Below are 24,325 nucleotides of genomic sequence, written 5' to 3' on the forward strand. Positions count from 1 at the left end.
TTACTTCTTTCGGAAATTGTTCACTTATTCCGTAGACGGTTCCCTTAAGCTCTTTTGCGGATTTTCGGACACGCTCTCGCTCCTTAAAGTTTTGAAATCGGCAAACAATTGATTTTGTCGTATACTTAACATTTCCGCTTCGATCTTTAACCTCGTATTCTTTTCCGAATCTGTGCGCTCTATGATAAGCCCCTAATTCATCCATTTTCAATTGTCTAAACATTAAATCGTCAAGTACTTTTTCGGTGTCATCAGAAGATTCATATTTGTTCGGCATGGGAATTCCGGTAAAAATGAGATTTTCCCGCATTGATCGTGTTTGAAGGTCAATGTGTCTATTGTGAAGTTCTTGTAAATCAGTTTTCAATTGACCCATGTTTTTGCACATTTCAAAATTATCTGCTTTAATTTCTGTTAGTAAAGATTTTATTTCTCGGACTTCGGATTTACTATATTCAAACGTTTCGTTGATGAAATTCATACCCTTCTTTATATCGTCTACTATTTCGGTAACATTTCCAACAGTTGTCGTCAGATTTTTAACGGTCTTGTCAAACGAGGTAAGTTTTTCTGTGAGTGAATCAATGGCCGACAGTTTATCACAAATTTCGTTGAGTTTCATATATAAATTGTCTAGTTTTGTGTCTGTATCTCTTGCATCGGTCTGAAAGTAATTTTGTTGCATAGGCGGTATCAAACTGTGTGGTGTACTAGTATAGAAACCGACACACGGACAGGTGGGCGACTGATGATAATTTGGAGGAGGTATTCGAGGCGGGACAGGCAGCTGTTGGAATTGCTGGAATTGTGGTATATACTGCTGTTGTGGGATTGTAGAATCAAGCATTGCTGGGTTGGGGCTGGACATTTCGTTAGTTTGTGTATTGATCTTTTCGGGTTTATTTACATGTGGTTTAGTTGAGTGGGTTTGGTGAGCACTATTCGATTTCTTATTTGGTTTTTCATCGCTGACATTACCCTGTTTTTTTTTTTCTTTTACGAATTTTCTTGGCTTCATTTGGCTTAAACTTTGGTCCCATTAAGATCCACAGATATCAGAAATGATAGAAAACACTAAAAAGTTCATTATAAAAGCTTTCACAATATTTTTTTCCCTTTGTTTATCGGAGAGTCCGTCATTTTTTTCCACACATGCGCACAGAAAAACGGCAGCAATAAGTTGTATGGTTGCAGGAGGACTTTCCAGTCGTGAAATTGCCTGATGAATGTACCGTTCGCCTTCAATAATTACCAGGTTGGTTCAGCATTTTTAACAAACTAGATCTTTGAACGATCGGCCACGTCCTTGTAGACAGAAAAGATAGTATCATTCGTCTGTAGCATCTAAGGGACCGTTTCACAACAGCAGTGGGAAACGCTCATACATTGTAGAACAATCGGCATCCATGGCAGACGCATTGGAGCCAGTACTGTACGGCGCCGTTTACCGAACTATGGTCTTAAGGCACGTAGGTCATTCCTTGGAAACATGTTGACTCCTCAACGACGTCGGAATAGTCTTTTATGGACAGCAGCGCCAACGGTAGGCTCATAGGCAATAGGCATTCGTTCTGTTCACGGATTAATCCAGATTTCATCTTTGTCATAGTGATGGACATATTCGGATTTGGAGACGGAAAGGTTAACGCAGTGTCATGGTGTGGGGTGGCATTTCCGTGAACTACAGAACCTCCAATTTTAGTAATTATAGCAATTGAACAGCTCAGCGCTACTTTGAAAATGTATTACGAACCACAGTCATGTCGTTCTTTCGTATTTCATCATCATCATTTCATGTTCATTTCATCATCATTATTTCATGTTCATTTTATCATATTTCATAGTAATCGCCTGAATATAGCTGCAATATTGCTGTTCGGGCGTTAAACCCCAATCAATCAATCAATCAATCGTTCTTTCTTAGACATCAGGATTGGACATTTCACAGCAGGACGTGCATGTGCTTACATAGCACGCGTCACTACGAACTTTCTGAATAGGAATAATGTACAAACACTCCCGTGGCTAGCTTTTTCTCCAGATTAGAGTCCCATCAAACACTTGTTAGACCAGGTTGGACGTGCTGTAAGGTGCTGTCAGCCACAGCCATTCACGTAGCTCCAACTTGAAGCTGCACTTCAAGATGATTGGAGAAGCATTCCTCAAGCTCGTGTTTAACGCCTGATAAGGTCAATGCCGCGAAGATGCAGGTCTTGTGTTTCAGCAAACGATGAACACATCAGATATTGACACTGAGTTTGCATCTGTAGAGTGCTTATGGGAATGGTGCCGTGACCACCGTCCTTCATTTGCTTTTAAATCGAGCGGACTGTGATAATTTGCTAAAGATGTTTAATTTACAAAATTGATTGTCCGTTAAAGTGTTAAATTTTTGAATGAATACGTATCTAAAGAAATGTAAGTGTTATGTTTTCATTGGCACTCAGTATATTTTAACAAGGAAAAATATACAGCAGATGTACTAGAAGGGTACACATTTACATTCTCAGTAAAGTACACATGTCTATACATACCAAGTTAGTGGGTGCTTATATATCTATAACAATATTGAATTTTGTTTACACATTTGCTAGTTTAATATATTAGTGTTTTACATGTTTCCTTTTAGATTGATGAACATCCTGAAACGAATAACAAAAATATAGTGCATGTATCCACTCGGTATTTATCAGATTTAACTGTGCTTAAAATATAAAATTGAAAAAGGGTTTGAACCATTAGGTAAGATTTCCGATGTTTTCTATACGTAATAGTTAATAGAATACTTTAACGATAGATATGTTTTGCTATATTAAAGTAAAATGTTTTGAGGTACTTCGTCTGTCGACATTTTTTATACGACAATCAAGGAAACCAATATTCCAGTGTTAAATAAAAGATTATAATTCACAGAAAAAAGACGTCGAAAACACAACTCACAACAAAGAATCAAAATAACACGCGCAATAATACAATGTTGATTAAATTAGTTCGCATCATGTGATTTTTTGAATTAAAGTCATTTTTTTTTGTTGAAACAAAAGTGAACATTTAACACAAAAGTCAACTTTGTATGCAAATTAGTTTACAGAATCCTATGGATATGCATACAAAATTGACTTCTGTGACACAAAAGAGAACTTTGTGTTCAATTGCGTGATTTTGCGATGACACAATCCAATTTGTAAACACAAAATTAAATTTTCTGACACACTTTAATTTTCTCATAATATTTCTCAGTTTTGTATGCAAATTAGTTCACAGAATTCAAACTAAACTAATTTGCATACAAAATTGATTATTGTTTTTCAAATAAGGTAACAAAAGAAAAGTCTGTGATACAAGAATAAATTTTGTTATGACAAAAGAAACTTTTATCCATTGAAAGATAACTTTGTATGACAAAATTTAAATTTGTAGGATGTTATAAATTTTGTTAATATGAACTCATTTTTGTTGAACAAAACTCACTTTTGTCTGTATTAAAATCACAAGAGTCCCATTCGGCGCCCGTACTTGGTGGCCACTTGGTCGAAGTGACTGCAAAAATTGGATTGACTTCATCTTAAATTGCAACTATTTGACAATATAGAAAATAAACAATATATATATCCAGTTGAATTTTGTACTTCTTTATTTTTCATACTCACGGTGAACTAAACGACGTCACAATTTATATATTTTTAATTATAATCAATTTTTACAGAATTAAAAGATAAAACAGTACAAGTACCCAAAAGAATTCTACGTTGGCGAGCAGACAAAGACGAAATTAACAGATATCATGACTTAGGCTGTCGTTTTGATGATTTATTACATCACAAAAAATCAATGAGAAGAAATATTACTATTACTGCAGGTACATTATCGAAACATTTGACAGGAAGTATTTTGATTTTGCAAAGCTCTTATGCATCGCAGAGGAAGATCAGGACCATCAGATGCTAGCACTGCTTATTAAATACATGTTAGATCTTGACATCAATGATTGTAAGCAAATTCAAGGCGTCTGTCGATTGATATGTCAACAAACCAGCCATTTATGGATATAAACATCAAAGTATATCTTCCTTTGTTCGTAAAATGAACAGTGAAGTTTTAAGTTTAAAGTACCAGTTTGCTGAGTCATTTGTGAATCACTTTATCGATAGGTATTGAGAATTGAGCGGAATTATACGTTCACAGCGGCAAAACATGCTACAAAATAAAAACAAACAAAATGTTTGTTGATTCATAATCAGCTCTTAACAAAATTTACGTTTTCGTCTAGATTTTTATCTATAACTGAAACAGAACAAATTAAATGTCTCCTCTCTCACGTTTTGACACCAAAACTGCCGTTGTCGAAGATTTTAAAGGATATATCAAGTGAGTTCGCCATCTCAAAGTTACGAAATATCCTAAAAGAACAGTGCAATGCAACAAATAATATTCACTTACTTAGAATTATAGTAGGACAAAGCTTAGATTCGTTTAGGTACCCAAATATCGTCAAATACTGTCTAAAATAGGAAACAGTGTTACTTTCCGCTTGTATTTCTAACAATTATTTATTAGTCGAATACGTTTTGAAAAACAAAAATCATGAGATTTTGAAAATTGAAGAGGCGTTCATTGCTTCATGTGAAGCTGGCTCTGACGTTGAAATAATATCATTGTGGTTGGAGGTTTTTGACTTGGATCCTAGTCATATCATAACAGGATTCAATTTATTGAGTTAATCCAAATACAACAACGAAAACTCTCTCCGTTTTATTTTAGACATTCTTTGTACAAAGCTTGCATATGTAGAGATTGCTTTAGCGATTGCTTATTGTGAAAAAAAAAACAGATGTAATTTCTGCAATTTCAAATTTCTTAAAACCAGTTTCACTGAATATGGATGGCGTATTTAGTTTTGTCAGTCGAAATGGTGATGCAGTCACTGTTAAGTCCATGCTGTCTGACTTTGATCATTGCTTGTTTGACATTGAAGCAGCCGTGATTTCAGCAAGCCTTTTCCACAAATATGATAATGTCAGGATGATATTGGATTGTGTGAATGTTTCAAAACTGAACTTTGAATGTCTGTTTGACTGCCTAGCCAAGAAAAACGCTTTAAATATAAATATTTTAGATATTTTAATGAATACTGCACAACAAGATTTACAAGAAATGATAATAGAAACATGTCTTAAACATTCACCACTTTCTTTAACTCAGATATTGAAACTGTATGCTTCATCGCACAAAAGCAAATTTTCACTGCTTTTGAAAGCATGTTCTCAAAGCAGTTTACAGAATGTTCTGTTGCTTTTCAAGACGAATTTTAAAAATTCTGATAGATTTTCTGTTTTGCAATGCATTAATTCGGCTGTTACATTTGGGCAATACCATATAGCTAGTTGGTTCATACAAAGTCTTGGTAAAGAGAAGTACGACGGAAAAATGATGGTTATAGTAAAATTATTGGTCTACAAAATGTTCAATTCTAAATTACTTCTTGAAATCAAGAATCATTGCCAAATGCCGCAACATCTGCGTTCCGTAGTTGAAAAATTTATCGAGAATTACCAAATGCACACAGTCAAAACAATAAATCAGGTATTTCCAGCACAAGTAACGACGAATATAATAGCATCAATATTTGCCTCTTTAGAAAAAATCGTTAGCAACAGACAGGGATTGAGTGATATTGGGCATAATTTAAAGCGCAAAAGAACCAAAGGTAATTTTTTTTTCGGGGGGTGGAGGGGAATAAACATTACACTGAAAAAGTAGCGTTTTGTTTTATATTGTATTTTTTGTGTTAATTGGTATGCGGTATTGTGAAGAAAGCACATTCCACTTTCGGTGACAAATATGCATTCATGGAACAACAAATGCTGAAGTTCAGGTACGGATTAATTCGTTTATACCAGTAAATTACTGAACATTTTGCTTAGCAATGTAATACCTGTATGTGTTTTCAATCAGGAAATTTTAGACACATGCTCCAAAAAGTATCTGTAAGGTTGAATCATGTGCCAAAATCTCTTGGAAAGACATCTCGTGTTTTGATCTAATTCGGCAGAATATACACTTTGGGACTCCATTTTCATTGTAAGTTCGCATCTAATGCGTGGATGGACTGATTATAGGTTTTTGCAAAGTAAGCACACCTTTTACTGAATATCATGCTATATCTACACTGATTGAATAAGTTTATTTTTAGGGCTGAATTTGATATAAACTGAACATACTACTTTCAGAGCCATGTTACTTTTCACGTTTTTCTACTTTAGTGATGGTATGTTTAGATTTCGTAAATGATTTTATAGATTTGAAAAATATTGGGTGTAGAAGAATGGATTGGACATTAAATGGCTGGTTTGTTGACATATCAATCGACAGACGCCTTGAATTGCTATATAGAGAAAGAGAGACTGAACAGAGCTACGGAATCCCAGCTTTGGGATTAGAAGGTTGCGTATGTAAGACATATACTACCAGTTAACATGCGGAGCTATCTTCGAGGTTATTTGTTCCCTTCTGTTATGTGATTTTTGACAACAAGAAGCATTCAGGTTTTGCATCTGGAAATGAATGAATTGAAAATTGACGAATTAGACTCTTTCGCTTGTAAGGAATAAATGTCTACTATATTTTATTTTCTTTTGATTCTATTTTGCTTTCTATTTTCTATAAATATTTTATATGAAAATTCAATGTTTTACTATAGATCAGAACTCCGCCAGAATGAGTGATATAGGTCATATGATTTATCTCAAGCAGAAAATTGAACAAGGGATTTCAGATGCTGAATACATCGAAAGAGTTACAAACGCTGTGTCTAAAGGCAATGACCTGTGTTGCAGATTGCTTCTTAAAGGAGATGAAAGACTGTTACCAAATCATTACTTAGAGCTAGGCATTAATGAATCAGTCTTCTGTTGCAACGTGTTATCGAACAACAAACGTTGTGAACATTATCGCAATATCGCGAGCGCCTTTGCTTGGGAGTTGATGCGAAGATTCTACCGAGAAAACAAAAACAAAACAAAGTTTAAGCGCCTTTATCCAGCAATCAGATGTAGATGTTCTTCGAGTAAAAATCACCAACTATTTTGTTCCAACGAGTTTGTCCTTATTGCTGATGTTGATAAACACTATCCTGAATTAGAAAAATTCTTTGTTGGTTTTGAGGTTAAGCAGGTTTATGACAATCTTCATGGCGATAAGATTTCAAACAAGTTTCAAACGTATGGTAATCTTCTATTAAATAGAATTGGCCATTCTGTTTTATCGATCACGGAGTTTCTTTTAAAGATGCTGAACGATTGTTCAAAAAAACATTCCAATCTTGTAGCATTAGTTCCATCCATTTTACGATCAAAAGGTAAAAATATGTATACCATTCGGATGGATGTGGAAAAATGTTTATCATTCTATTGCCATTTGAAGGGCTACATTCCATTTGGCGAGGCGCATTTTACTAGCACAGTTGTATCATGCAACCACAACTACCGAACATATATTTTTCAGTGTAAACTTGCATCTCAACTTTTAAAAGTTGGTGAAACTGTAGAAACAAACCACTTAGCAGGTAAATTGGGTGGTTTTCTAACGTATTATGGTATAGATTGCTTCCTTACTTGTGCACATGTGGTTTTGGACTCTGCAAGTTTGATATCGAGAGCCCATAATCCAATTCATAATAAGGATTTAAGATTTTTCGTGAGAGATCAGATGGGTCAGCGTTGTCTTTGTGGATCTGCTGTGCGCTGTGAATTCGAACAAGGATCTGATAGTTCGTCTGGAGTAGACGTGGCTGTAATTAAATGTAAGAAAAGTAACATAATGCTTCGTAGTGATCAGTATGTAAAAGATTCGCAAGGGAATATGAAGCCGTTTCAATTTTTGGGTAAGTGTATTGAAACCCTTCAAGATTCGTTATTAAAGATAATAAAAAGATCAATACTATCAAAATATTTTGAACCTAAGATCCATGTTAACTATTGTCATGACTTTGTGTCCGTCGTTCTTTTTTTTTACCTTAAGCTTTCTTCAATAGTCTCCTTTGACGAAATTATTGTCAAATTGCAGCATCAGCATCATTCCGGGTATCTTCCTTCAAACGTTCATTTGCTTATGGAAATCATCGTAAAACATGGCCACCGTTACTTGTTTTTACAGCACAGGCATAAAGTCGCTATTTCTACTTAATTCTCAATAACTTTAAGAGAAGCCTTTTGCCTTTAAAAGCAAATAATTCAAATTCAAAAAGTTTAACGGGGGTGGTATTGTAGTATACTGTAGGGTATGCAAGTCTCGTCATGTGACCCCGTGATTTCACGAGAATGGGTCCTAATCTACCATTCAAAAGCATAGAGATTTGTCATTTGGAGAGCTTTGAGTTTAGGGCATAAATCTTCCTGTGTAAAAAAATACCGATAAAAATGACAAATAACTATTTCTACATGATAAATGTAGTAAGAAAAAACATAAACTTAAATAGTTTACATTGTTATACAGCGTTTAGAGTACCCGGAAGTAAACAATAAAATCCAGGTCGGTCTTCGTATTTCAATACCTTCTATATCGGAAATTCCGGCAAAGAAAATGCAACTAGAACGAGACTTACATACCCTATAAGAAGTGGTTAGATCCATACATCTCATTTGTTAAACATTGTGCTGATAGTATGCTATGGGTAAAAATTGATAAAAATATAATAAATAATAATTAGAATTTGTATATATGTGCTATATATCTTACACAAGATAAAAATTATTTTTATCGAAATATGATTGTGATGTATTTGATGTACTTCAAGAACATAATGAGCTATTTTTGAGCAAAAGAACTAGCTGTTTCGGAGATTTGAACGACCGTGTCGGCGATGTACCAGACTTTATAGCAGGTGAAGCAATAGACTCACAATTACAAGACAATATATCTTATATCTTTCATTGATTATGTCAATGATAGTAATATCCAAAATAGGCTGGTTGAAGACACAAAAACACCTAACAATTTAGGACGACGCATTTTAGAGTTGTGTATGTCCTTGGGACTACGTATTTGTAACGGGGTTTGATCGAGGTAGCGAATCAATAAAATTTAACAATAAGAACGACTGTAGTACAAATGATTACTTATTAATCTCAAATGTTGATATGTCTGATGTAGTTAAGATTTTTCTGTCTGTAAATTTAATAACAACTCATGTCGTGCTTCTATAGAAGCTGAATGTTTTGTCAAAAGCAACAACACAACTGAATGTACATGTAGTAATCAAGATGATGAGAGCGAAGAAGAAATAAAAAAAAAAACATTATGATGAATGCACAAAGGTTCGAAGACTTTATTAGAGTTATAGACGAAAACAGTAATATCGATCACAGCGTTGAAACTCTTTAAGTAAACTTTTGACTGACATCTTTGAGGAGTTTACGAAAAATAAATGTTGAATACAAAGAACATTGTGATATGTGCTCATGTAAAGTCTAAAGAGCGAACAGTAAGTTTCTTGTGACAAACCATGGTTTACGGATGAATGCAAGGCCCTATTTAAAAATTATCTTCGTGCTCTACACGGGCAAAATTATTTCACGTGATTTTCACACGATTTTCACATGATTTTCACCTGTATTGAGCAAATAAACTAAGTGACAGAGTTCACGTGAAATTTGGGTGAAAGGAACCTTCACGTGAAATTCACACGAAATGTTCACATGAAATTCGTGTTTAGTTCATTTCTCATGAAAATCATGTTAATTTCATGTGAATTTCACATGAATTTCACGTGAAAAATATTTGCCAGTGTATTAGAGGTTAGCTTCACAAACTATTGTTTAGTCATTTTCTTAGAACTCCAAAATAATTCTGACATCACTGTGAAAGTACTTTTGCTTAATGGGGTACCGATGTTCATGGTTTTAGTGGATAGACATAACCACGAAACTTAGTTCCGAATGAATAAGAAATTCCCATTGATGCTAATACTGAAAACATTCAAACCACGAATTCAAGAATCCACAAACTTCTGTTTCTTCTTAGATCCGTGAAAATTAGGTATCCACGACTTAAAGTACTTTGACAGTATTACCTTGTACTTGGACAGAGGCGTAGCTTCCTATACACAAATACGCAGTTGCGTACTTTCGGAAAAAGTAACAAAAATAAAAACACACATTTTAAAGATGAAATAAAGTATAGACAGTTTTGATAAGTTTCATTCTAACGAAAATAGAATCGAAGAAAAAGAAAAATAAATGCGTAGAAAATAAACTGAAGAGGCGATAAAAATATCAACGTGGTAACATGTTAGATTTGCTCAAAAAGTTAATCCGAAGCAATTTTACAAAAAAGTTTAAAAAACGAAAATCTTGTGCTGGAAGTGTACTAAGCCTTGAACAATTCAGAGAACTTCAGAAACTTTATCTCCAACGAAATTGAAGAAAACACAGAGACTAGTGATTACAATGATACAGAAACTGTATATGAAGAACTAGATGTTCCATTTATAGAAACAGATATAGAAACTTGTATGCAGAGGTTAAAACGTGACAAATGATCAGTTTTCGACAAAGTCATGAACGAATACATTATATTCAGTGGGCGTTTTATTAAACCAGTCTTGTGTAAACTATTTAAATCTATACTGAATTCTGGTTACTTCCCAGAACTCTGGGCAAAAAGTATTGTAGTTCCAGTTTACAAAAAAGGCCGACCAAACGAGCCCGGAAACTATCGCGGGATATCATTAATATCTAACATCGGAAAAAAAATTACGCTATGATCAACTTAAGACTAACGTGATGGAGTGAAAAACATTCTATTCTTACTGATGTCAGTTTGGTTTTCAGCCCGAGTACGGTACAACAGATGCCATCTTCACTCTCTATTCTATGATATCAAAATCTTTCGGTAATTCGAAAAGGTTGTATTGTTGTTTTGTACTATAAAAAAGAGTTTGGTAGCGTATCTCATGTTAAATTATGGTTAACACTTGTTAAATGTGGTGTTACAGGGAAGTTACTCAATAAAATTAAGTCTATGTATTTAAAAATTAAGTGTTGTATTAAACTTGATGGCGTCATCTCTAACTTTTTTCAATAGTAGTATTAGCCTCATGCAAGGGAAATCTTTATCACCCGTATTATATACATTATATGTTAATGATATGGAAGTTGAACTGATAAGACAAGGATGTCGGCCATACGAACTAAAAATGTTTCTTATTATGTATGCCGACGACACTGTCTTGTTCAATGAGAGCGTTGACGAGTTACAAAATATGATTGATTGTGTTAATAAATATTCTAGTGAATATGGTTTGAACATAAATTTGTCAAAAACAAAGGTTGTTGTTTTTAGAAATAGAGGAGTAGTGAAGACTGACGAAAAGTGGTTTGTAAATAAAAGTCTAATTGAAACGTACGATGAGTTTGTTTACCTTGGTATATTAGTTAGAAAAACCGGTAATTTGCCTATACTCAAAAGATGTTAGCAAATCAGGGTAGAAACGCCTTGTTTAGTTTGTATAACAAAATCCATGATTATCGTTTTAATCATGAAACTTTCATGTCATTGTTTGATACTTATGTATCAAGCATATTAAATTATGCATGTGAAGTTTGGGGACGTCATAAGTCAGATGATATTGAAAAGGTATATTTAAAATTTCTCAAACGAATCTTGAAAGTCAGTTCTTCAACAGTTAATTATATGGTATACTGTGAGCTTGGAAGGTGTCCAATGTTTATAAATAGATATAATAAAAGGATTAAATATTGGTTTAAGCTGATGAATACAGACATTTGTATTGTGAAGGCTTGCTATTATGATATATATGATAGATGTTGTTTAAAGCCTAATGATGAACACAATTGGTTATGTAAAGTAAAAGATATTTTATATCTGTATGGTTTTCAAGATGTATGGTTAAGCCATGATGCTACTACATGTAATATTGATTTATTCATGAGTGAATTCAAGGCAGTAGTGGAAGCCAGATTTATTAGTGAAATGGGGGCATATTATGATGAGCCACCAAAATGTGCATTGTAAAGATTTGTGTATGATCCATATTGTTTACAATATTATTTAGATCGTCCTGTAAACTATGTTTATAAACCATTTATTTGTAGATATCGTATTTCCTCGCACAAGGTTGAACGTTGAGACGGGGAGATTTTATAATATAGAAATATGCGCATTTGTTATATGTGGGACAATGCTGATATTGAAGATGAGTACCATTTCATTTTAGTATGTGAAAAATATGACAATATCAAAAGGAGATATTTAACATCATGTCATTGGAGAAGATCTTCTACTTTTAAACTTGTTGTCTGTTCATAATATAAAAGAATTAAATAATCTTGGTAAATATTTATGTCTTGCTGGAAAACTTAGAAATAATGTATAATTGTTATTAATAAACCCTACATACTCTCTGTCGTGTATCCTGTATATCTTGTCTATTTACAAAATTGATAATGTACATGTATTAATAAGTTATTATTTGATTAGTTCAACGATAATTATATATTTGGTTTATATTTGTGTAAACAGCATTCTATGAGCTGTATTTGCTTACCAATAAAGTCTTACTATAATTTTGAGTTATCACCAATACTCGTGTATAAAAAAAGTAACTGCTATTTCACGTTCTTGGTCAGGTTGTATAAATAACCCATGTCACGCGTTATAAACTCCGCATTGACGTCTAGAACTCAAACAGATGGTTTCAGATTTTGCGAAGATTGGTACAAAATGTATTTTAACGACAGAAAATTGCATAGGAATATTAGATAATATTTCATCAGAACGTAAATTTAGAAGCGTGAATGCAGAGTTTTTAACGAGTGACATAGGTTATTAATACAATCTGACCAAGAACGTGAAATAGGAGTTACTTTTTTGAAGCAAGATGTATATGTAGTAAAAAGGTTACAAGTAGTACCGACAGTCGAACTGTAATTACAATGTATAATTAGGTCAAATGACCATATAAAATATGTCGAATTAAAATGGTGAAAAGTTAGAAACATTATTTGTTGTGTTCAATTTCTAATTTACTATATATCAGGTGACTTTTGCTTTTTATTTTATCTGGTTAGTGATTACATATCAAACAGATGGTGGTACATAACCAAACTCGATATTTATTATGTGCAGTGATATAGCACAATTGACATAACTGAGTCTGACTGAGCAAGTCAAAGAAGCAAGGTCACATGTTTCATTACGGTATTTTCTCAATTACATTTATAAATTTGGGTGAGGTCGTTATAATTACACAGAGACTCATTTCATTAGAAATCTTCAAGTAAATCTTTGGCACAATGTTAATTTTATCGCATGATTTACTACTATGTTATGTTAAATTCAAGATCAAATCCTGACGTGCTCAAATATATTGTTGGTATTTTCTCAGGTTTCATGGTATTTTTTTTTTAAATTAAGTTAATTAACTTCATAGCTTTTTTTATCTTGGCATTTGCACGAAGACCTTGTTTTGCTTAGACATTTTATAATACATTTTCACTTAATCATATTGGACGTGTTTTTAATGATATTTTTGATTGAATAAATAAAGTGTGTTCATCAGTTGCTTTGGGTTTTTGAACTAGCTTACAGAAAAAGCGAGTAGTCATTCGAGGTAGATATAGATGTTGTATTTTGTCCTATGTGTGAAAAGTGTTTGTATTCTGTATTGATTTAAAACGTTGTAATTTTTCGTTGCTTGGCTTTTAATGGATGACTGTCTCATTGGCAATCATACTACAAATCTATTTTAATTTTTTTTCCGGATATCTTCTACCATTTGCGCATTATTTGTTTTTATTTACACGTACATCATTATACTGTTTTCAAATAAATCATGTCGCTCAAGTGTGAATTGTTTTTGACTTGACCTTTTTCCGGAGCATCTGGTGTGACTGCCAATTTTTTGTAGTTCATACTGCTAGCGATTTATTATATTTTGTGTGAGTCTTGATTTCTTTATCTTTAGTATTTATATGTAATATTTTTTATTCGGTTTGCTACACTGTATATACAGATATCAGTATATCAGTTTTATTTAAAGCAAGTGCACTGTTATTATCCCTAAATAATAAATTAACTGTTTTTCTCACAACTATTAAAAAATCTACATAGTAACATTATACATTTTGTGACTATTTGACAAATAATGAATATATGCTAAACAATTTCAAAAGAATACAAAAAAAAATATATCCTTGTGCAATTTAATACATATGAACTATTTTTAAAATCAATTCCAGAGAAGAACCGAAGCGCTCCAAAATAAACGAAAATGTTGTATATAGTTGTCAAGTGTCAATACAAATGGCAGATTGATACCTTTATTAGGTATATTGTACATTACAAACATGCATATGTAAATGTCGTCAAACAGTAACATTGTAGTTTAGAACTAATGGCTGTGTGATAAAATCTGACAGAATTAAAACAAATTGCCACCTGAAATTGCTCTGGCATAGTGTAAGAAAACACTTAGATTCAACTGAAATGCATGAAATGTCTGCATTGGTGCATGTAGATGAACTATACCGCTAAGACGTCACTGATACATATATGTGCTAAATAGCAGATTTTCAAATACCTATACAAATATTCAACCATACCCAATAAAATGAAATAATATAAATGGATCTTACATCAAGACTAATATAATTTTTGTCTGATTTTTAATGAATGTTTCAGAGTTTTTCTCAGCGATTATAATTTTCAAATGTGCTGCATGTATTCATGTAGCTGTATGGTCTCAATAGTGTACATGTACGAGTTCATGATGTCATCGACACATGTACATGTACAATAAACCATCAGCGCGATGTTCGTTTCCGTAAAATGAAGGACACACAATCACAGAGTTGGGCAGGCTTTTGATTTATAAAACTGCACATTGCATCTTTCCTACGTCTCCACATTTGCGTAGAAAGATGGTTAACCCCATGCTTATGGACACGCGAATAAAATGCAATGAACATTGTCGAAATTGAACTCTAAATAAACCAAAAACCCGTCTAAACCAGACAGATTTTGATTCCCTTTGTGTCAGTTTAATGTATTTAGAACCTGACTAAACCGAACACCTGTCTAAACAGTTCTACAACCCAACAGGTGTTCGGTTTAGATAAGTTTCACTGAAGTGTCATAGTTTTGACTTAGAAATGCAATGTTAGATGGACAAAGATCAAGATAATAAAATAACAATAATGGAACCTTAAATGGTTCAAATTTTGCCATCATGAACTCGTGGATCGTTACGGTGTATCCATCTACACCATGAAAACTGATTTGTTCAACGTTTCATAGTTTTCCTTTCCTCTTTCTTCTACAATGAACTTAACGTTCTATGAACAAATCGGCGGATGATTCTAAAAAAAGCAGAGGACGCTTACCCTACCGGTGCACCTGGTCCATCCTCCCTGTTTTTAGTTGAGTCCGAGTTGCTCATTTACCACTGTTGCTTTGTATGTACATTGTATTATTTTAGTTACTTTATGTTCTTTGTTGTGATTATCTATTTTCCATGTCTGGTTTTTGTCCCGGGATTACGTTCTTTCGATTTCGGCTAGAATCTTGGTTCCCTCGATTACTCTCACAATTGAATATTGTTGTATATATTCCATTTTTAAAATAAATTTTCCTGAAGAGGACGAATGTACTGGGTTGTTTAAATTGACCGAGTTTTAACAAAATGTATTGTATAACTACCATGGGAAATTAACACGTTTTATAGAATTAACTCAAAACAATGGATCACAAAAGTCAACAAAGAAACGTGTTCATACGATACTAACGTCAAAGGTCATTGCCATTAGAAGAGTGACAGTAGTTTACTACGGTTTTCAATCTAGGAGTAAAAAAATAATTACCATACAAAACTAGAATTAATTTTGTAGATTCGTCAGCTTCAGAAATTTTGATGTTTTTTTAGAATACTTCAGTGTATTTGTCAAAAAGCTGAAATGAAATTCATCAAGAAAACTCCAAGATGTGCTGTGTTAATGGTTGTTCTAGCCTCGTATGTTCATTCAGAATTTAACAACGATCATTTTACAGTATATCAAGGATTTGAAATTTCCGCGGGAACTTCGAGACTTTTTTCACGCGAAGTTGCTTCTAAGTTGTCGTGTGCGCGATTGTGCGCACAGGAAACATCCTGTTGTACTATCAGTTTTAACACCGGAAGTATGATGTGTGTTCTTGTTGAGGATTGCTCCCCCTTATTACAAATAACAAATATGGGATTGGCTATGACAAAAATTGAAGGTACTTTGCTCAGTTTTAAGATATCTATTCGTAAAATTAACAGGATAGGGTCTTGACAAAAGCAAGCTCACCATGCACCCTTCTATTTATTTTTTCTGGACATGCTCAAAAGGTATTTTCGCAAAGGAAATGCTATATATTTACCCGTAAAAATCTTGTTGAACACTGTAAGCTTGTATTTCTATCTACATGTATATACAGTGAAATTATTATATATAGATGTACAAATATGACGAATTTCAAAAATACTGTTGTACCAAAATTCAAATGTAGCAGAAAGATCTTAAAAAATGTTTTAAGACAAATTTACATACATGTACAATCAAATCGGTGTTTATAAAAAACAAATTGTGTACACGTATATTTATATTTTTGGACACTTTTTAATGCGTCCTTGTGCACAATAGCCAATGTAAACAGATTTTCGATGACTAATCAAAAACCGGAAAATTCTTTTTCTTTAAACAATAAGATAAGTCACATTGAAGCGCAAAGACTTTTTCAAAAACTTTTTGAAATAAAAAAAATCAAATATGTTTACATGACTTGTATACATTAAAACAAATTCATTGTTCTTGTTAAATGCCTTAATTTTGATTTTAACCTTTAAAAGATAATTGTACATGCATTTACGAAAAGTGAGCATTCAAATCTTAAGTTTTTTTTTCGAAAAATCTCCCTACAACTTAAATGTCGCAAAAATAAGATCGCTCTGAATTGAAACTTCAGTAGAAAACACAGCTCAGGAATTCGTGATAAATTTTCTTTTTCAGATCATGTTTCTCGTATGACACCGGACCCTGCATCATGTTCCCGTGAAATTCTGTTTTAAATTTCAGTTCCATGTATACCAAGCAGTATCCAGCCGACTGATTGTAACGACCTCCCACCTTCGTGTCCGCGTGGTGTGTATCATGTTTTCCCGCCAAGTTCCACTCTTGGGATAGATGTCTTCTGTGAAGTGGGCGGTTGGACGGTGTGTAACATTTGACCGATCTAAAACAGCCCTATTGTTAAAACAAAAACCTTGATATGCTGTTAAATGAAATAATAGATTATTACGGAAATCTATACGAATTAAACCTCTGACCTAGAACTACCTCTGACCTCTGAACCATATATCCATATTAAATATATGACCTTAGAATTACTGGGATCCTCTGATTTCAGTCTCTCAGTAAACATTTTGTTTAAAGTACTAATCTACTGAAATTACTGAGTCTTTCTTGAAACACAAAATGAAGCGAAAATGGCCGATCAGTCCGATCTGCAAACTTATTCAACAACAACTCGGTCCATGGGCAAGTCATCCCAAATCTTCTAGAACCTAGGATGAAAATCTCCCTAAGATATATAGATAAGGCCCTCTAACTTCATCCCCACAGAGGTTACACCTACATGTACTACACATTACTAAATGATGAAATTTTGGTCCAGATTTTGAACCTACTGCATGTTGTATATTATAAAAATATATACTGATCCAATAAGCGACGAATTAGAATTAGAGTGTGTAAGATGTAAGGAAATCACATTGTCCACCCATTCATTCATCCGTCCGTCCGTCCGTCCATGTAGCAAGTAAGAGCGATCCCTCCTACACTCGAATAAACTAGTACTTACATATAGTATCATATTATTTTCTCAGGAAATCATGGTTTAACTATTCCATGTTAAGTAACGGGAATAGCTCAAATTAGTTGTTTTATTTGTTACAATGGGTATATATTTATTATAATAAGTGAACTCACCCAGTATTAAATGTTTATATATTGCTAATTATACATAAAAGTATCGATAAAACAACCATTTTGCTTAGTCCTCATACAACCCTTTTGTTCAACTTAGACTTTTTTCTGTATTGACGACCCGTGCAGGTCCGGGTGTCAAAAGAATAGGCCTGCAGCAGCGCTAAGCATGTCGTAAAAGGCGACTAAGTAGTGCCCATAGAGCAACTGGGTTGTGTGCCCAAGGTGGTGGAATGGTGTACCCCTGGCGTGTTACATGCTTGGGGTTGTCAGGCTATAATACGGAAAACCAGACCGCAAACCATAGTGGTGCACCGTGTTGGGAAAGATGCCACGCTCCTCGCACGTTAAAGAACCGTACAGTGGTATTCTCCCGGAATAGGAACCATAGGGCTCCGCCACAGGAGGCTAAATTGCCTGACCCTACCCACCTCTCTCTATTTCCAGTGGCAATCAAAATGTGTCGACCCCATTATCCCTGTGTCCTATCCGATTTTTCATTTCATCATTTCATGTTCATTTTATCAACCACTTCATGTTCATCGCCTGAACATCGCTGAAATATTGCTGCTCGGGCGTTAAACCACAACAATCAATCAATCAATCAATCAATCAATCAATCAATCAATCAATCAATCAATCAATCCTGTATTTGCGATACAACCCTTTTGTAAACTTTGACCTTTTTATGCATCTGCGATGCAACTTATGCAAGTACGATGTAATGTCAGCAATGTCCTGTTATGTCTGACTTTGGTTCGGCATTATATTATTAGTTGTTTTAATGGAAATAACTGCTGTCGATAAATTTCCATTAAGTCGCTTTCACAACTGCTACATGTACATGTACATGTATTTCAATTTGTTTTGCGTTCAAGTGACTGTTATAATTTCATTCGTTAATTACATATTTTGAACCACAATTATTGTATTTCTTTGCTTATTTGGCTGAGTTTTTACGGCCGACTGTAACGGGAAGTAATATAGCTTGCTGTATACCGTATACACGATAACCAGTTCTACCATCTACATTCAAACGCTTTAAATCATTTAAATAAACTTATTGTAATAATTTGCAAAAAGTTAATTCTCTTTGTTGCTCTTTTCAACTTATATTTTGCTTTAGTGTGCGAGACCTAATGCATCGACATTTGAAAGCGGAACTTTTAGTTTAAGCATCTTATCATATTTATTTTCTTTATATCTAAATGTAATCAATAGTAAACCATGACCGTTATTTTGGTATTTCAGAATCTCCTTTCTTTGTAGTTAAAATGAAGCCATAATTTGATTACTGAAATTTATTGTAAATACAAGACTACGTGTATGAATTCAGTCAAACTACATGTTAAAAAGCCGAAAGGATTACAGTGCCACAATGTCACGTGGCCTAAGTTCAGCTTGTCCTGTATATTATACTTTATATTGTCGAAGTAAATGTCGGTCTCTTTCAACATTCATATATTTATCTTTACAATAATATTTGTTTTAACATTTGTATTTCAGTCCATATCATATTTCATATGATTACTAGTTTTTTTTCTCTTATTAATAATTACAATCGTTTAAACAACCTACGTATTTCCACATTCAATCTTGTATTGATTGCTAGGTCGTTAAACTTCTGATCAATGGTTAGTCATTTAATACATGCGATGAATGGAAATTGTTCAATTGTTCATCGTTCAATTACCCCCCTATGTAGATCAGTATCAATTGTGATGTAGGAAGGTAGAACGTTCATGCTAAATGTATTTTGAATTTCCTTCAAAATCAGTAAAATATAATCCTGAAGAACATGGAATTTCAGCAATACATTTGTAAGTGTATCACGTACAATATACAGTGCTTTGAAGCATATCAAAATTATTGAAGTACTCAAAAACTATAAATGCTATAGAAGATGTTAAAAAACAGGTACAGATATAACCGCCATCTTCCTGATTCAGAAATAGACACGTAAAATGAACTTGAGTTTCGGAACCATTGGAGTTCATTGGATTATCTGTATACGTTGTGTTACTGTGATCTGTGCAAGGCAGATTTCGGAACTTTTTACGACGCGCTTAAAATGATACCCGTCCAGTACTTTATTTTCAGGGGCTTGTTAAGAGCTTCTCCGTATACGTTTATTATGCAAATGCAAAGAATCCGTCCAATTCATAGTGTTCAGTGTGCAAGTTGTGAAATAGGTCATAAATCCGAGCGATTTTAATTTGATAATAACTTGCTTCATTCTCTTACACTAGTATTTTGCAACTCTCAAAAGTCAATATTTGTATATCCATATGCATTTTGGAAGGCCTGATAACAATTAAGGCCAATATTGGAAAAGTCATGTTTTCTATTCTATATCTATTTTACGCCAGTACTGAATTGGGTCAAATCACTACTTGTTTCTTACTTTCTTTTTTGTATTTCAAAATACGATCTCCATACTTAAAATGAAGTTTATAGTACCTTCCTCGGATATGTCAAAAATACAGCATTGCTCTGTGCAAAAAACATTGTAACAACCGATAACTTTTAACTGATGGGCGGAAATTAAGTTAATGAGACCCAAGAGAGGGTTGTCGCGTACAAAACCAATACTGTTCTGCTGTTACAATATCACTGTTATTACATGTACATTGTTTGATAATTACATGTAACACCAAATGTAAACTCAATTTGCTAAAATATAAACAACCACTTATCTCTTAACAGGTGGTACAGAAGAGGCAGGATGGTACTGTTGATTTCTTCCGAGACTGGGCGTCGTACAAACTAGGGTTTGGTGATGTAGCTGGGGAATATTGGATGGGTATGTATCTTCTGAGCAATATAAACAATTGTGGAATGTTTCTTAATTTTAAACAGATCAGAAATTAGAAAAAAAATCATTATAATTTAATTCCAATGGATGACTGGTTAAATATGAATAAGTAATCCGTAGAAGAGACCAGTCGACTTGAAGACGTCATAGTACCAAGCCAGGTATACCAACCAATTAGAAAGGTTGTTACAAGTACAAATCAAATTTAATTATTCAAGAATTATACTTTTTAAAGTGTGTCATTCCGACTGTCTGTGGTAAAAAAGTGAAGAATTGTTGGCAACATTTCAGTGCTTTTTTCGCAGCAAATGAAAATAATAGATTGAGATTAGATAGCTACATGTACTATCAGTTGAGTAATATGATGAAGTTGAAACCTTTAACGCTCCTGAAGAAACATTAATTAAAAACAACTTTGATAATTTTTGTCAGCTCTGATTTGATATTTTATATTTATAACCTTCAAGTATGGCAAATTATGTTATGATATATATTTGTCCTACAGCATTATACTGATGTCATGATGTGATATGTTTATTGGGCGAAATGTCCGGCATTCATAAGGAATTATTGGTTGTCATGGTCCGAAATGGTCAAATTGTCCCGCACAGGTTACATGTAACATTGTGATTCTTATAATTTGCGAAACGTCTTAAAAGATTTCTTTTGTTGCATTTAGTGTCGCTTCATTCTGTTTCATTTTGTATAGTTTAATTATGTATTTATAACGATTTGATTCATTTTATAGAATTGATTCGTTTCGATTCTTTCTTTTATCGATTATTTTCGTTTCGTTTTGTTTCGTTTTCGTTTCACAATTTTTATGATCCGAGAATTAAAGGTAATATTGATTACGTAATTTTCATAAACATCTGGGCGCCATACTGTAAGGCCAACCCTATCTTGGAAAAGCTATGATTCGATTTGTATTTAATTATCGAAACTAGCAAATATTTTACTTGACTGGTTTGGGTCAATCGAACATATATATACAAGTATACACAAATGAAGCTGCCGTAATGCTCCAGAAAATAAAGGTACAAACCGGATATTGATGCCTTTTCTCGCCCTAAGTATACAGAACCAAGTTGATAATACAACCTTAAACGCTCCCTTCGGGAGCGTACTATTGTACTTAAAAGTAAATTTATATTTAGACGAATTTCATATTTTCATCCATTCAGGAAAAAACACCTTCTTTTAAATTTTATTTCGAGGTTAACAGCTGTGAAAGCGGGGATATTGCAATTGTTACAAGTGACGTAAATTTAATTGTTTATTTCTAAAAAACACATTGATATAAAAACCATAAAGATGACTTTTGTGTTTGGGAAGTATTTTAAACATATTCCTAATGGTCCTGTACCTATAAATTCCTATTTTGTCTTGGACGGAACTTTTACGGAATGCCGATTTCTATTGTGTATCCATCTACACAATGAAACCCCATTTTTTACGGTATCATGCATTTTATATAGTGACAGTTTGTGGACAACTCGGCGGGTGTAGAGATTGCTTATCCTAAGGGTCCACCATATCCATGTTCCCAGTTTTTAGTGGAGTTCAGGTTGCTTATCGCATTTCTGTGTGTGTGTGTGTTTGCGTGCGTGCGTGCGTGTGCGCGTGTGTGTGTGTGTGTTGTTCTTGTTGTTTTTTATTCTATTTTGGTGTGTCTTTCTCTGTTTTGTCGTTTTCTTAGATTATGTTCTTCCGTTTTCTGTTTTAGTCCTGATTTCCTTTGTTTTTCACTTCTAGTAAATAATTACTGGTCTGTTTCATATGCTTTTGTCTCCGATGAGGGGAATTCTACATTGACATGTTCCATGATATACAAATGTAATTTACTTTAACCCAGGTAACGAATATTTGCATCTATATACTAACAACAGACAATACACACTCCGTATCGAGGTTGAAGACTTCCACGGTGAACAAAGATGGGCGCAGTATACGACGTTTGTTGTTGACAGTGAGACAACTAACTACCGATTGTCGATTACAGGGTATAGTGGAACAACAGGTTTGTTATATGGTAGATTTCATTACTTGAATCACAAATGCGCATGTAGTTTTACATATGTTTTAAAAGGTTTAGACGGTGTTAAGTTGCCACTTGCTTCAAACCGTTAAATGTTGGAATTGTACAAATGCACTCTGAATTAATATTTCGGTCGGTTGGTCATGTTTTGTTCTATTTACCTTTATATTGTATATAAAAATTAGCCACGTGAGATATTGGAAATCGAAGAATGTCGATCCGCAGCTGGCTTTTCTCTTAAATTACATTCTTGTAGATAAAAGTACTTTACGTCATTATTTTTAATTGTTGAAAGTTCGGTAAAAATTCAGTACCTATCTAATAAAGGAAATGACCTAATAAATACCACTCCAGCTAAGAATCATGTAACATATAATACATGGTTTGAAAGCCTATATAATTTCATTTTTTTTATATTTTGTTTAATGTCTTATAATAAACATGAATTAACATGTGACTTTTCGTTGGTATTAGGAGATATAAACTATTAGAATGTATTGCATAATTCAAATAAAGGGGAATTACTCTGTAAATGTAACTGAAATACAATAAAAACAAAAACTATTGCATTGTCAATGTGAATCTTCTCCAAAGACCAGACAGATTAGATTGAATACTAGCCTTTTTAGGGTAATGTATCACACATTACAAAATTTGCACGGTTCCACTGTTCTAACAAAGACTGCTACTTCCTTGTTCCATTATGTCACAGCATATAGAATCTCAATTTCTAACGACATTTCATTCTTTTTCCTGTTCAGATGACCTTTTTGATCAGCCAATCAGCCTTCCGTTTTCACGATATTAAAAGCACTATTAAAATGTAAAAAATTACGTGATGCTGAAATGGTACCTGAAAATTTGGTACCTTAGTATATTTAGTATTAGCCACTTGTAATTGGTAGTTAAATAGTAACCAATAATGCCCAAAAAGGGCAGAATGAGGAGCTTAATGTATCAACCACATTTCAAATATAGGTGACTTGATGGACTATTCAAACAGTCAAGAGTTTACAACAACAGACCGTGACCACGACACATGGAACAGCGGGGCCTGTACTGACTTGAGAGGAGGGTGCTTTTGGTATGGGTACTGTACCTACGCAAACCTCAACGGTCGCTATTACGATATAGCAAACCTTGGATTGGCTGTGGACACAATATTTATCTGGCCTTGGAAGAGTGGTACTGGAGATCCAATGAAAACAACCGCCATGATGATCAAATAACAACTGAAAAAAAAACCATTTCTTTTTGAATTAAATACGACAACTATCTTTACGTGTTCGTGTACAAGTACCATGAAATTAAATGGAAGAATACATATTTATGAATTTTGTTCTGTGTGTTCATGTTAGTAATGTTTTAGGTTATGATTCGACATTTTAGTGCTTAGTAGACGTGCATTGTGTATAAAGTTAAATTTCACGTCTTACTTGACTCATCGAC

General features: G+C 33.6%; 1 protein-coding gene across 1 annotated transcript; it reads left to right on the forward strand.

Moving 5' to 3' along the window:
- Window positions 1–6,325: 6,325 nt before the first annotated feature.
- LOC148596947 (microfibril-associated glycoprotein 4-like) lies at window positions 6,326–24,172 on the forward strand. Its single transcript, XM_088564350.1, has 6 exons — window positions 6,326–6,448; window positions 7,504–7,882; window positions 17,115–17,251; window positions 20,730–20,826; window positions 22,694–22,858; window positions 23,855–24,172. Exons 1-6 carry the CDS (start codon window positions 6,326–6,328, stop codon window positions 24,103–24,105), a joined length of 1,152 nt encoding a protein of 383 aa, XP_088420476.1. The 3' UTR covers window positions 24,106–24,172.
- Window positions 24,173–24,325: the final 153 nt, after the last annotated feature.

This window comes from Perna viridis, chromosome 15, assembly GCF_037379345.1.
Source record: "Perna viridis isolate PV_CMFRI_1.1 ecotype Kerala chromosome 15, ASM3737934v1, whole genome shotgun sequence".
NCBI classification, from domain to species: domain Eukaryota; kingdom Metazoa; phylum Mollusca; class Bivalvia; order Mytilida; family Mytilidae; genus Perna; species Perna viridis.